At 45.4% G+C, this 14,532-nt stretch overlaps 1 protein-coding gene across 3 annotated transcripts; it reads left to right on the top strand.

Moving 5' to 3' along the window:
- Positions 1 to 85: 85 nt before the first annotated feature.
- Positions 86 to 13,543, top strand: cog1 (component of oligomeric golgi complex 1). 3 transcript variants are annotated; one of them, XM_076753239.1, is made up of 16 exons: positions 86 to 440; positions 928 to 1,181; positions 1,278 to 1,459; positions 1,672 to 1,848; positions 2,447 to 2,603; positions 3,515 to 3,725; positions 3,920 to 4,283; positions 5,715 to 6,169; positions 7,213 to 7,359; positions 7,449 to 7,610; positions 7,850 to 7,974; positions 9,740 to 9,848; positions 10,118 to 10,227; positions 11,715 to 11,796; positions 11,948 to 11,971; positions 13,316 to 13,393. In XM_076753239.1, the coding sequence occupies exons 1-15, from the start codon at positions 135 to 137 to the stop codon at positions 11,954 to 11,956; spliced, it is 2,850 nt and encodes a 949-aa protein (XP_076609354.1). In that variant the 5' UTR covers positions 86 to 134; the 3' UTR covers positions 11,957 to 11,971; positions 13,316 to 13,393. The 3 variants fall into 3 exon arrangements, with proteins under 3 accessions (XP_076609354.1, XP_076609352.1, XP_076609353.1); XM_076753237.1 differs by lacking the exon at positions 11,948 to 11,971 and having other exon boundaries at positions 13,316 to 13,543; XM_076753238.1 differs by lacking the exon at positions 11,948 to 11,971 and having other exon boundaries at positions 13,319 to 13,542.
- The last annotated feature ends 989 nt before the right edge of the window (positions 13,544 to 14,532 follow it).

Below are 14,532 nucleotides of genomic sequence, written 5' to 3'. Positions count from 1 at the left end.
ACAGCTTTGATGACCAATAATCGTATCTTACTCAGCCGTCGTCATATTTTTGCTTACGTGGAGGTAGGAAGTGTACTTCCCCCGGTCTTCCGGGTTGGAGTTCCTTCAGTGGTTGAAGTTGTTTTGGTGGTGCGATGGCCGAGGATCATGCGCTCCCTCACCGGGTCTCGGAGATCAAGGACCCGGCGGTTCTCTTCGAGCGCTACAACACCGAGGAGATCCGCCGGATCGAACGCAAAGTCCGCGGGGAGATCGAGCAGAAGAAGGAGGAGCTGAGGCAGATGGTGGGGGAGCGGTACCGGGACCTGATCGACGCCGCCGACACCATCGGAGAGATGAGGCAGTGCTCGGAGAGCGTCGTCCAGTCCATCCAGGACATGCACCAGTACTGCCACAGGCTGAAACAAGGCAAAAGCAGCGTGTGCAGCAGCAGACAGGAGGTGAGCGGCTTACCTAACTGCATTTGTCCGAGTGTTACACCTGCGTCAAAGCCGAACGAGCTCCGTCATCACAGGAGCACCAAACTTCATTTGAAAACGTGCCAATTCATGATTCTACAAACCACATGCAGAAATTCTCCCCAGCTTCACCCTGACAGTGAGCTGAATGCGACTTAAAGCAAAATGCTGAAATGTTCGGCGTGAAAACATTGCTGTCCAGAACATATCTGTCAACAAAACCTGAACTTTAAGAGATGGTCGAGCGTTTGTCTTCCACGCCTCTTTGAAACACACACACGCACACACACGTTAGCGTGCAGATAATAAATTTGACCTGAAATTCACACTAGAAATGTAAATTATAAGTAGCTACATTGTCTTGTGTTTGTATTTATTGTCCTTATATCATTGCTTCTCCTCCTTAAATTCAATACACATCTGTCTAGCTCGCTACACATGCAGTGTGTCTGTGTCATCATGGATGTAGGTCCAGATCCAGAGGCAGTGGCAGGAGAAGTTCTACACCATGGCTTCCCAGATCAAGCTCCTCTTGGAGATCCCGGAGCGCATCTGGAGTGCCATGGAGGCGTCCCAGTACCTCCAGGCCACTCAGCTGTACCTGCTGTGCTGCCACCTGCACAGTCTGCTGCAGCTGGAGGCCGCGACAGGGGGCCACTACAGCCCCGTCCTGGCCCGCTTCCCTATCCTGGTCCGGCAGGTAGCCACCACCGGACACTTCAGGTACTGGATGTTTTCTTACTTGTGTTTTTGTAGAGACACATTGTAGATCCAGTGGAAGCTAAGTCATAGGTCACTAACTAGCCTGTCCTCTTGCAGGTCCACCATTCTGCTGGACAGCAGGTCTCTATTGCGGGGCCGGGCGGTGTCAGACCAGGCCATTGCTGAGGCTCTGGTGTCCACCATGCTGCTGGAGGACAGCTCACCACGCAAGGCCCTGGCTGACTTCTTGCTGGCCCGGAAGGCCTCTATTCATCAGCTCCTCAACCAACCACAGCATGGTATTTTACCATTAGTAACACCTCCCAGCATGTATGCATTTTAAGATCTGAGTGTCCTAAAACACATTTTTTATGCAAAGGCATGAAGCAGGAAGTGTTGCTTAAAGGCTTTTACTGTGAAGCAGAGCACTAAATGTTTCCTGTATCATTGAAGTAAAGCAAAATGTCATCAGAAATGTCCACAGGTTCATAAAGCTGTGTGTTTGGTGCAGGTGCAGGGATCAAAGCTCAGGTGTGCAGCCTGGTGGAGCTGCTGGTCACCACTCTGTTCCAGGCCTACGCCGTCTTCTACCTGCCCCCAGAGGGAGGCCCGAGGCCGGGGGACGGAGCCCTGAGCTGTGGCATGCTCTTCTCTATCCTGGAGAACGTCACGTCCACCACACCTGCAGGTAAACAGCCGGGATTCAGGATACCTTGAGTGATTTCCTTACTGAGAGCTATTTAAAACAGACCTGCCATCTCATTCTTCCCTATAAAGGCTGTTTTAGCTCACTTTCCCCCACCTTTAGTTACATACTTTTTGCGTAGGCACTAAATGTCTTAGCCATGTCTTAAATTGTTTTTTTTTGTTTTTTCAAAATAAAAGTAAGCAGACATTCTAAGCATCTATTCTGGCATCTCTGGTGCTAATGCTGCTCTCCCAGCAGACCACAGACTGGTCATTGCCATTATTTAGCATGTCAGTTGTACTATACACACTGTATACACTTTTTTTTTCTTGTCTGTTTGTCCATGGATTTTAAAACGCATGTTTTTTTTGAGTATCAGTGTTCCAGGGGTGTGAGAACCAAATTATGACTCCTAGAAGAAGAGTGTGTGTTCATTGATGCTTCAGTGGGATCAGGGCTTGATGGCATCGAGTGCAAAATAAAACTTCCACAGCCAGACTTGGGATCTGTTAACAGACAGTCACATGTATTCTGAAGCAGTAAAATGCGCAGATAAAGAAAAGGTCAATCATGTCATCAGTCCCCTCTCTCTGCTCAGCCAAAGGCAGGAGGGTGTTGCAGGAAGAGACGAGTACAGGCAGCTGGTTCAGGTACCTGCCTCCCTCCATCACTGAGTTCCAGCCTGCCCTTCGCACGCTGGCTCAGCCAATCCAGAGAGAACAGCTCCGGGACACCCTGCAGCAGTGGATCAATACGTAAGCTCCAACCAATCAGGACACTGCTCATCTTTTTTATATTTGCTCTGTTTCCTTTTGTCTTTGATGTGTTTCAAAGTTTAACATTGATGTCTTATTATTAGAATATGCAACCAGAGAGACCGTTTGAATGCTGATTTTTATGCAGCAAAACAGGGAACTCACATTCAGGGACCCAGTTTTTGAACAAGCAGGAAGCAGACTGAGACTTCTCTCCTGCCTCTGCCTGTTCTTACATGTCTGGATTAGCAATGAAGTAGCAAATAGTACATCAGTGTCAGGTTATAGCCTCACTGCTAACACTCTTACGCAACTTGCAAAATAATTCTTATACTCTTTTATGTCTGTAAATTCATATATATTGACCTTTATTTACCTTAGTGGCAAGGGGCCTATTTTTCCTGGTTCTTGTTTAATGTAAACTCAGAACTTCCTCCATGTTTATCTGATGTCATGACAAATTCATAATGAACATTTCCACTGCACTAATTCCACCAGAACAACAACAGTCATGTTATGTCACCACTCACCTGCCCTGAGCTTCTCTCCCCTGACAGAATTACTGTTGTCATTATTTCCAATCACTTCTGATTTGCCATTTTTTCAACCACTGTAAGTTGCAATTAATGAATCTTGATGTTTCACATTAAAAGTCTTCTGCTGGCTCAGTGGGCTTAGTCCTCTCCTTTGCTGGTAGGCTGTTATTATGAAAATTCTGCAGAAAAGGTTGGTTTTCACTGATAAAAGAGTTTGGAAAAAAACATTTAGAACTTCAGAATTATTATTCAACTTTTATTTCAGAACTTTGGATTAGGACTGACTCAAGCCCTTAATCAATGATCAAAAATACCAATGATTCATTTTCTGTTGATAGCTAATCAATGACTTTCCAATCTGTCCTCTGTTCCCAGCTGTAAGGAGGACATCTGCCGTGGCGTTGGCAGCCTTCTGGTGTATGTGAAGAGCCTGAAGGGGTTGGCAGCCATTAGAGATGCTGTGTGGGACCTCCTGTCCACTGACTCCATCAGTCAGCACTGGAGCACTGTGAGTCAACGGCTGCTGGAACACCCTCTGGCAGTCTGGGATGACTTCCTACAGCAACTCTTCCTACAGCGCCTGCAGGTTAGTGTGCACCTAGCCTTACAGTTGTTATCACAGTTTTCAGCCTCTGAATGGGTCTATCCATTTACTTTGTATGGATTCGTGCCTCCTTGAAATTTATATCCTGTTCAGTCTCAGAGTAGTGACAGGCTTGCCTGCTGATGCACTAAAATTAGACATATTGAACCAATGATTCCTTCCTTCCATTCTGTAAGGCCATCACCAAAGAAGAAACTGAAGCCATCTCCACAAGCTCCATCCAGCTCCTCACCTCAGCTGTGAGGGATCTGGAGGGCCAGACCATACATACATCTACAGGTACCAACCCAGGCTCGGGCCGCGGAGCCCAGTATGAGGTAGATGTGGCTTCCTACCTCTGGTCGGAGTCTCCGGGGGACCTGCTGAGCGATGCAGGGTGGGTCAGCGTGAGCCAGAGGGGGCAGCAGCACCAGAGGAGTAGCCTAGCCATGAAAACCCAGGCTCTGACACCCTGTGTTCAAAACTTCTGCTCCTCAATGGATGCTAAGCTAAAGGCCAGACTGGATGACCTCCAGCACTACCTTCCCTCCCAGGACACAGGTAAGGGCAGTCTTAACCTAGTCTCCATGATGTGGTAAAGTTCTGAATGTCTGAACATCTGTTACTAATATAACCAAATGTTGGTATGACCTGGCCCCGAGACCTTTTCTGCAAGGGGAGCTAATGCTACTCCTTGACCTCACCAAATTCAAATAGGCTTTTATCTTTTTGGACCAAGAATATCCACAGCGTGATGTATGGCAGTCCAGCAGTTATACTAAGTCATGTGTGCACAGTTGACATTTTGGCCTAAAGGTAGTGTTAGAGGAATGGACACGGCATCTCCAGATGTAAAGGGCTTAATGTTCCCTAAGAGCATGAATGTGAAAGCAGAAAAATGAAACGTCATGACAATGTCAATAAGCCAGAGTTTACCAGACACATTCCAGTTCATCTCTCTACAACCATGACTATTGTCGCCAAAATTCACTGAACGCCAGCTGATGGTTTCAAACTCATGTTAGTGTGAGCCAAAGTTTTGGTAAAATGCTGACCTGAGAGTGGCGCTAGACAAAGGTCAGGAGATCAGCAAAACAATGAAGAATCATCCTGAAAGGACCTGGACTAAACTGACGGACATGTAGGCAGGTACAGGTGGCCAAATCATGGACCCACATCCTCTTCCTTTGGTCCCACCAATTGTTGGGCAAAGAGCAGTGATAGTCAGCAGAGCTCAAGAGAACCCAGTACTGATCAGGCTGCCATTTGGTCAGCAACTGTAGCCCTGGCTGTCTCAAGAGGTTTTGGATGGGTTGCCATGACATTTTGTCCGCACATTCTCAGTCCTCAGAGGAATCTCAATGAATTCTTCTGTAGCGCCACCTTGAGGCCGTTTGAGTTGTGAAATATTCTGACATATACTTGATCAGTTGGTTCAGAATTTTGTGCATGCATTCATGAATTCCAAGCAATATATCCTAATGACTTCCATGTTCCCCTGACTTTTACCTCAGTGCCACCAGCAGCTTTATATTTTTGGTTTCGAGTGAAATGTTTCAACAACTATTAGACAGGTTGTCATGAAAATGCACGCAAAACATTCATGTTCCCCTCAGAATGATTTGTAATAATTTTGGTGACCCTGACTTTTCTTCTAGAACTGTCAACATGAACATTTTAATTTGTTTGTACTTTGGTTTATGACCAAGTACCTGCAAAACTAATACTCCCATCTGTCAAAGCTGTCCTTTGTGTTTACTGCTCATTGGCAAACATGCTAAAGATGTAATAATGGTAATGATAAACATTACACCTGCTAAGCATCAGCATGTTAACATTGCCTCTATAATATCTTGGCATGCTGACATTAGCATTGAGCCCAACACAGCAGGAGACTCTTGTTCGATATTCAGTACAGCCATTTAGTAAATGTAATACAGACGCAGTGCTATTATCACACATCTAAATAGTGTTAACTGTTCATTTCTGCAGGATCTGACTCCATCTCAGTTGCAGTCCCCTCCTCTGGTACTTCTGAGAGCTTGTCAGCATCCTCCTTTAACCGCTTCACGGACTCACCAGCGGTGGAGGAGGCTTTACGTGAAGGTTGCGTAGCCTGTGTCCGCCACATCCTGTCCTCTGTCCGCTCTGAACTGGCCGCAGCCTCACCGGACCCCAGCCCTGCCCGCCTCAGTTCAGTCCTATTCATGGCCAGGTTGTGTCAGTCCATGGGTGAACTCTGCCCCAACCTGAAGCACTGCATCCTGGGAAAACAGAGTGGATCAGAGGCCGCAATGAGGGGAACCCCCAGACAGGGCAAGAAGCTGGGAAAAGCCAGGGCTGCCACAGAGGTCAGCCACGCACAGGCCAAGTGGGCTGGTCTGAAGGAGGAGCTTCTCAACTGCAGCATGGAGGCCTACCGCATCTGGAGCTCCGCCCTCTCCAAAGTCAGACTCTGTCAGAAATGTTGATGTATATATGTGATATTTTATTTGTGCATGTAGTGTGACATCTGTCATTTAAGGGTAGTTATCCCCCCTTTTTACTTTCTTCTGACCCGTATTATTACTTTGTGATTTATATTCATGCCCATTCAGTCTCAAACAGCACAGAAACACTCTGTGGACTTCTGATTCAGTTGGTGAACAAAAGGCAGTCAGCTGTCATTGGCAAATGCCTTTACAACACAGTGTGAAAAAAGCCTCTGAGCTGCTTTAAGATTTTAAAGCTGCATTAATGGCTATTTGGTATTTTTGTCAACAGTTGCCTATTTACACATTCAGCAGGCACAGTAGCATCATATGTAACAAAACAGTCGTAGCTCAAAGTCCACTTACTAGCTTTCAGAGCTCTCAGCTTATCTTCCAGCCATCATTTAGAAAATGGACATGGAGCAGGTGTCAGCACATGACTTTAATGCTCTGAGATTTCAGGAATTTAGTAAAAGCTTACAGTTGCCTTTAATCAGTATAGTTATAGTAAGAATGTGGCAGATGACTGTGTAAATGGAAAGGTGTTGCTTGTAGTGACAAACCAATAATGAATTATCATCAACTCTGTAGTTCCTCCAGGTTTTTCAGCATTTCTACAGCCTTTAAGCACTTTTAGCTTTGGTTGGATAGATTTAAAAAATCAACCTGTTCTTATCAAACTAAATTCGAGCAATATTACGAAACTCTTTTAATTGAAAAAGCAACTAGCTGGTGAACATAGTGGAGCCTTTAGCAGCTAAGAGCCAGGAGTTGGTGGAGACCAAAACAGAGCTCAGTAAGTAGAGTGAATATTGAACTTACTTCACCAGCTGACCACAAACATGACTCCAAATGAATGCTAATGTTGCTCTGTATCTGCTGCGTAAAGTGTTTGCAATAGACTAATCAAACCAATGTAAGCTGAAAATATTTACATTTTTTTCTGCTTCCAAGTGACCAAAAATTTTGTCGGAATGGTTTCAAGACCTGCCTATTAACACTGCACGGTGTTGTGACAGGTGCTGCTGGATAAGTTTGGCACAGCGCTGCATGCCGAGTCTGCCGGTGCCATCCTAACAACAGCAACCAACTGGGAAGATCTGGAGATCCAAGAAGAAGCAGAGTCTGGGAGCAGTGTCACATCCAAAATCCGTCTTCCAGCCCAGGTGAGCCGCTCAGCCCGGCCTCCAACGCAGACAGGAGGCACCGTGATTTCTGATTCCATTCATGATCTAATGTGTTCTGTCTTTGGCAGCCATCGTGGTTCGTGCAGTCACTGCTCTTCCAGCTGTGCGTGGAGGTGAACAGAGTGGGGGGCCACGCACTTCCCCGTCCCACCCTGCAGGAGCTGCTTCAGGCCTGTCTGACTCAGGCCCTGCAGCACTACCACAGCCTCACACAGCAGGTCCCCAGCAGGGTAACACACACACACACACACACATACACACTGTTGAGGACCAAGGAAGTTCTGTATTGTCGGGTGTAAACCTTCTAACTGTATGTAGCATGGACATGGATTTCATATTTCTCTTGTATGGATGCCTAAAGGGACATTTTAAAGCCTGGATTCAGAGTCTGTTGGAACACAAATGAAATGACACAATAGACAGTGGCATCACCAGTAGCCTCCTGAATTTCTCTGCTTGTGTCCTCCAGGAGGGAGCATTCCCCATGACCCAGAACAGAGCCTTGCAGCTGTTGTTCGACCTCCGTTACCTCAACAGCACACTGGGCAGCAGACTGGAGGAGGGCAAGAGCTCCCGATCCCACCAAGACCCCAGGTAACATCCTTTGTCTCAAAGTCATCACATGCTGCCATTTTGGTGTGTCGTCTGTAAGGTAGTCTAATTAGGAGGAGCCCTGGGTCAGTATGGCCTGCAGTCTTCTGCACTTGGTGTCTTTTTGTGTTTTTAATGGAAAAAGTACAAAATAGAAACATTATACATCATGTGTTTCCTACTGTTTCATCCCCCTGCAGTCCCAGACACACACTTACAACCTAGGCTTGTACATAATTAACAATCAACCAATTGTGTCCCCGAGGGATTGACAGCAGGTGATTTTTAACAGGGAGTTAAAAATCACCTGGGATTAATGTGTTATCTGTTGGTTGCTGCTCTGATTTGGAGATGAAGCCTGCATGTTTGATGAAAGCACTTGCTGATCGACATGCATAGTTTTGCATATAGATTTTACACTCATTGTTCTAAAAACATGTCCACTGATCTCAGGGCTCGAGACTGCGACCAAAATGGTCGCATATGCAACTTTTATTTCAGAGTTTGCGAGTAAGAATTTCATCTGGTCGCGTTCGTGCAAGCGCATCAGTTTTATTGCTCCGTGTTAGACATTGTGGTTGAAAGTCGTCCTTTTTTTTCTCACTATTTTAGTCAGCCGCCTCCACCTGCACGCTCTCCTGTTGAGACAGCGCCGTCGCGTGCACATAAGCCGTCGCGTACACGCGCAGCGCACAGAACTTCAAGACACCAAGACTAGCGTTTCGCTATTCTCAAAAATGAAGCGGTCTATTGCTGATTTTTTTTCCAAAAACTAAATAAGGAGAGAGAGGAGGAGACTGGTAGTTAGGTAGAGCCAGCAAAAGGTGCCGAATCAGACGACCTGTCGGAACCAATGCATCACCCGAAACACTGAGCCCCTCCCGACTTTTTTTCAGCGGATGGATGAGAGTAATCGCTCAACAGAAGAGAACGAAATGGTCATTAAGTCTAACACTGCCTATAACATAGCGAAAGAGGAACTCCCGTTCACACAATTCAAATCCCAGATCGCACTGATGAAAAAAAAACGGGCTGAATGTGAACCCAACCTATGCCAATGACAAGGCATGTGCCCAGTTCATAGGAAAATCATGTGCTGGTGCGACCAACTGAGAAAGTTGGTCGCACCAGTGCTACCAGTGGAAAAGTTAGTGTAGAGCCCTGGATCTGTAAACAGCAATTCTAGCATGAAAAGTAGCTGGAGAAATGGCATGTCAAGATCAGACTCCAGTATTTAGCAGTTGCCTGATAGTATTCATACTGTTTGTTTGGAGAAGGTGTGAGTCTTCAGTCCATCAACTCGCAGGTGCACACAGACACACACGCAAAGAATTTGAGGACGAGGTCATTTTCTCTGGAAAATGGAACCGATTGCGGCTGGAATTCCAAAGAAATACCAGATGTCACTCGCAGAATTGACGTTAATAGCACACCTGACTTCCTGAAGCTGAGTAGTAGGAGTTCCAAGATAGTGGGAGGAAAAAAAAAATTCCATTGAAGAGCTCTGATGTCAGTAACCCAAACCTCAACAGATATTCAGCGAACGTGGGCAGTTTTGAAATGACATTGTGACCATATAAATCAGAAGCTTTACAAACTGGTAGTTCAAGAACATAAAGAGGATTGGGAGTCGTGCTGTAGTTGAATTCAACTTTTCATTCATATTTTTCCAGCTTTGTTTCTATATTCCTGTTGAATTCCTCTTCAAATGTTAAAAGTAGTAGAAAGGTCTCTGCAAGCTGCCAACGCTGTGTTCTGTGTCATCCAGATTCCATGAGGTCTGCGATTGGCTGGAGAGCTACATCGACCCATTTGACCTGGACGTGTTCACACCGCCGCTAAACTCCAACCTCAACCGTCTGTCCCAGAGAACCTCGGTACTTTCAGACCCCCGATCAACAAAACACACACACAACAAAGATTAAAGATTAAAAGCCTTTATTGTCATTATACGTGGTGTACAACGAGATTTAAGAGCTGATGAACACAGAAGCATGAGCTCTGAATGTGTAGACCCACCATTCATATTTGGCCTGAGATGAGTGGTTACAATGAGTTAAGATGCCTCTATTGCCCAGATGTAACAGCAAACACAGTGTGTGGAGCTGAACCGTTGTTCAGAGGTTGATGTGAGGTTGTGTTTCAGGTGCTGCTGGGGCTGCTGACAGGCTCAGAGAAGCAGTTTGCCTCGCGGAGCAGTAGTGTGAACTCCCAGGAGCCTTACAACATCCTGCCACTGGCCAGCAGCCAGATCAGGTGAGCTGTCACAGGGTGCTCTGTTTAACATTAATAACTCGTGCAGAATAATCAGCATAAACAAACCATCACTGAGAGGACGTACGTTCCCCTTCATGTCGTTCTATGACCAGAGAGAATCAGAGAGGGCCTGCTGTAGTTCTTAGGGCCAGGTGTTGTTTGAAATTTTTGTCAAGGGGACTTCAGCAGTCCTGTCAGTTCCTAGTGACCCAAGATCTGACCCAGGACCTGAGTTGGTAGGGCAGAGGTGCGATAGCATTTTTTTAAATCAGTATCCAGTCCCTTCATAATCCTTATTAGATCCATTTAGGTTTAGCCTTGATTGTTTTCATCACCTTTTGTTGGCCGACATGGCAAAAACGAGAGTAGGGATGTCCCAATGTAATGTTTCTGACCTTTAACATCATGCATCTGCTTACACTGAGCCCGATCTGACAGTCATATTTACCTAAATGTTGATTAAATATGTGCCTGACAGACTGAAGGTACAGCTGTAGTTATTTCATCTGATGTACTTTTTCACAAAGCTACTAGATCCAAATAATGAAGGTCTGAACTTTATACAATAAGCTTGAATTATTGGTGTGATATGAATGAAAGAGAGGATGTGACTCCTGAAATTGATGAGGATGGAGATGAATCACTCTGTTGGAGTTGTTTAAACTCCACTATTGTTGTAGACTGGTGTTACTGAGCGGAGTTCAGACGGCGGCTGCAGAGAGCACACAAACCACACAGCAGACTAGTTTCATTTACAGTTACCTAGCAACAGGTGACATGACCTGCCACTGCCGCTGCTTGTCATTGTAATTAGTGCATGATCCAGTTAACATTGGCTAAAAATGAGCTGCATCATGGGTTAGTAAGGTCAGGCATTTTGCCAAAATCAGTGTCAGATCTCAGAGTTACTCGCCTGTGTGCTCCAACTATTTTTCACACTAGTGTTCGTTGCACATGTAGCATAGAGCCTGGCTGCCATTAAGAAGAGCAGTGGTGCAGCACCAGCAGGCTGAGGGGACAAAGCACAGTGGAGTTCAGCAAAGACAGGATCTGACTTTGATCAGCTTTATTTCAGCTGACACGATCATTCAGAATATGCCGGATCAACCCTGACACCAGTGCTTAGGTTCTTCTTTTGAATCTGCCTTGATAATATCATCACCTGCGCTGTGATCCATTTATCTCTGGCAAAAACTACCCAACACCTGGTCACCATATCAGAACCTTTAGATTATGTTACATAATTTTAGATGTAATGTTAGCAGGCTCAGAGTTCATTCAGTTAGGTTTTATCACACTTCAGCTAACATAGACTGAGAGGGGAGAAGTGAAGGAGGTCTTTCCACTCACCATGACGCTAACTGAGCAGAGAGCGCTCAGGTGTGGCCCCAGTGTGCAGTTCCTTCTCTAGGATATGTTCACCTGCACCTGTAATCAAAGGACCTAATTACAAAAACGTCCCATCATGCCCGTTCTCTCCTCTGCAGGTTCGGGCTGCTGCCTCTCAGCATGTCGAATGTGCGTAAATCCAAGTCGGCCTCCAGGAGCTCTGATGCTGCCCACCAGCTGGTGAGTGACGCAGCTGGGCTCTGCTATCTGACGCTGCTCTGTTTCACTGTTGTTTCATATGCTGACAGCCACAGTGTGTCTTCATTTCTCTGTTTCATTGTTTTGTTCCATCCTGCGTTAATGTTGTCTGTTGCACCCTCTGCCTTCCCAGCATTTTTGAGTGCGAGAAACACAGGCAAGTTCATCAGTATGGGTTGATGTTTGTGTGTGTGTGTGTGTGTATGTGTGTGTGTTGGTTGTGTTGTTAGTAGTGCCTTGGTTTACATTTGGTGCCTTTGCAGTGCATTATTAACTGATGAAATGATTCTTGAGTCAGAGGGACTGAAAATGAAGAATGCTGTTCTGCTCTGTTCTCACTAATCTCCCACACTCTGCTTGGGGTTATGATGTAGCTCAGTATCAGGCTGTTGTCTGGAGAATTTTATTGGGCAGCAGCATAGTAACAGTGACCCTGGGGCATTCTCATCTGTTTGAGTGAACTAATCCCATCTTGAGATTCACACAGTATTGCTTCAGTTTGGGTAAAGGTCTGCAGAAATAAAAGAAGCAGATGTCTCCATTCAGCTTCAGTTGGGATTTGTCCAAAATCTGGTACATCTTTAGTTTACCTCCTAAGGAAATAGTGGGAAATAGTCATGTTTGCCATCTTACCAAAAGTCACATGATCACTTTGCTTTGGAGCTGTTAGAAGCTGAATTTTATCCCTTGACTGAGCATGGCCAACAAGTTGCTCCTGCTTCCATTATTTGTGCTAAGTGCGGCTAAACATGTCCCATCTCTGGACTGGACACACACAGGGAAAATCACTTTATGTTGTTTTAATCTGAGTCTTGATAAGACGGCAAACTAAGTATTTCCGACGTGCAGCGTTTCCAGCATCGTCAGACTGTTCAGTGCTGAGTCCACAGACACCAGAGTTTTCCAGGCTGCCAGTGAATCGATAGATCAGGCGTTCCATAGTAAGGCCTGCAGTGACAATGTGAAACCATTCAAAGGTTGCAAGCATCCACTACCACATCTTCTTCTGGAAAAAGTCTTCTCCATTAAAATTAGTGCTAAGTATGTAAAGCAAAGGTAGTAAAGGCTGCTAACGGACAGCAGCTCAGCAGCAGTATGTTCAATGTTACCACTGGCGACTGGAAGAATACTACTGAGTAAAACTGTAGTCTCCTCACACTATGTGTCTTCTGACTACCTTGGAAGAGACCTTTCTTGTTCAGAGCAAGTCATGTTTTTTACTTTACACCTACCTGATGTCAAAGACTTTAGTATCAGTGTTCTTCCCCCGAATTAATTTTCTAAAATCTCAAGTGACTGAAATGGCAATCCAGGACCTCAGTAGTTAGTATGACAGTCCTGGATCAGGGCTCTGTGGATCAGGGCTCTTTGGATCAGGGCTCTCATTGACCCTGGATCTACCAGGGTCAGTGGACAGTGGTGGTGTATGCTTGCATCTCTTATGACCACCAGGACAATCCACCAAAACCTCAGCACACCTGACGTTTTCTCCTTTGTCCAGCAGGCACCTCCATCCTCCACAGCAGACAGTGCGGACAGCTTCCGGCCGGGCAGCCTGTTCAGACAGCTCGCTGATCAAGACGAAGACACAACCGCTCCATCTCTATTCAAGCTCAGTTGGCTGTCTGGCATGGCCAAATAACCCTTTATTGCTCAAGACTTTTTATTTGCCTTTGCAGAAACTTTGTAAAAATGATATGTATAGTAAATATAATTTTGTCTTTTGAGGAACGTGTCTTGTGTGATTTCATTCACTTGATTGATTGATGATGTGACGAATGAGACTAAACACAACACAACACTTGTACCGTCAACGCTTGCACTCTTAAGCTTCACGATAGAGTACACTTGAGTTTTCAGGGCTGAGTTACCCCACCAATAACAATACTGATCAAATACCTGCAACACTGAGGACATTCCCATCAGCCTCAGTTGGACAAATATTAGCATGCTAACACACTAAAGTAAGCTGATGAACATGGTAAACATGATATCTGTGACATCAGCATGTTGCTGTTGTCATTGTATGCCTGTTAGCATGCTGATGTTAGCACTTCACTCAGAGCACTGCTGTGCCTAAGCCAGAGCTACAAGCATGGATAGCGTTCTTGTTTGTTCGGTGTGCTGCTAATTTTACCTATGCTATTCATGGGCTTAGTTGCATCTTGCAACAGGTAGCATTTATTTCTGAAGATGCACACAACGCACAAGCCAACGCATTGTCAAACGCAAGTATGTCACGACCTTTAACCTTAAAGTGGTATATTGATTCAGTATTTTCTGAGAGGTCAGGGACTTGTGAGAAGGAGTTTTGTTTTTTTTTTAAATAGAAGGGTAAAAGGCAAAGCTGCTACTGACCTTTAGTCCCCAACGGGCCTAAAAAAACTGGATCACACACTTCCCATAATGCAATCAGCATCAGCATCTCCTTGCTAAGACCCTCTCCACCCACGTCTAAGTTGATTTTCTGTTTTAAAATTTCAAGTCTCAAGACCAATCTGAGATAACTCTATGATGTCATCAGACTAGAAATCTCCTCACAGGAGACTTAATAACTGTTTCCACATGCTGAATAGTTCAGTAAACAGATCTTCATGTGTAAGACTGGTGAAACTCCCCTGCAGTCCATCATCCCATATGACTTACTAGCTGCAGTCGCATTGACCATTCTGTGACACTTCCTTAACAAGATGCAACACTGTGTCAAGGTTGCAGCAG

This window comes from Chaetodon auriga, chromosome 16 (assembly GCF_051107435.1).
Source record: "Chaetodon auriga isolate fChaAug3 chromosome 16, fChaAug3.hap1, whole genome shotgun sequence".
Taxonomy (NCBI): domain Eukaryota; kingdom Metazoa; phylum Chordata; class Actinopteri; order Chaetodontiformes; family Chaetodontidae; genus Chaetodon; species Chaetodon auriga.
This window is presented reverse-complemented; position numbering and strand designations above follow the sequence as displayed.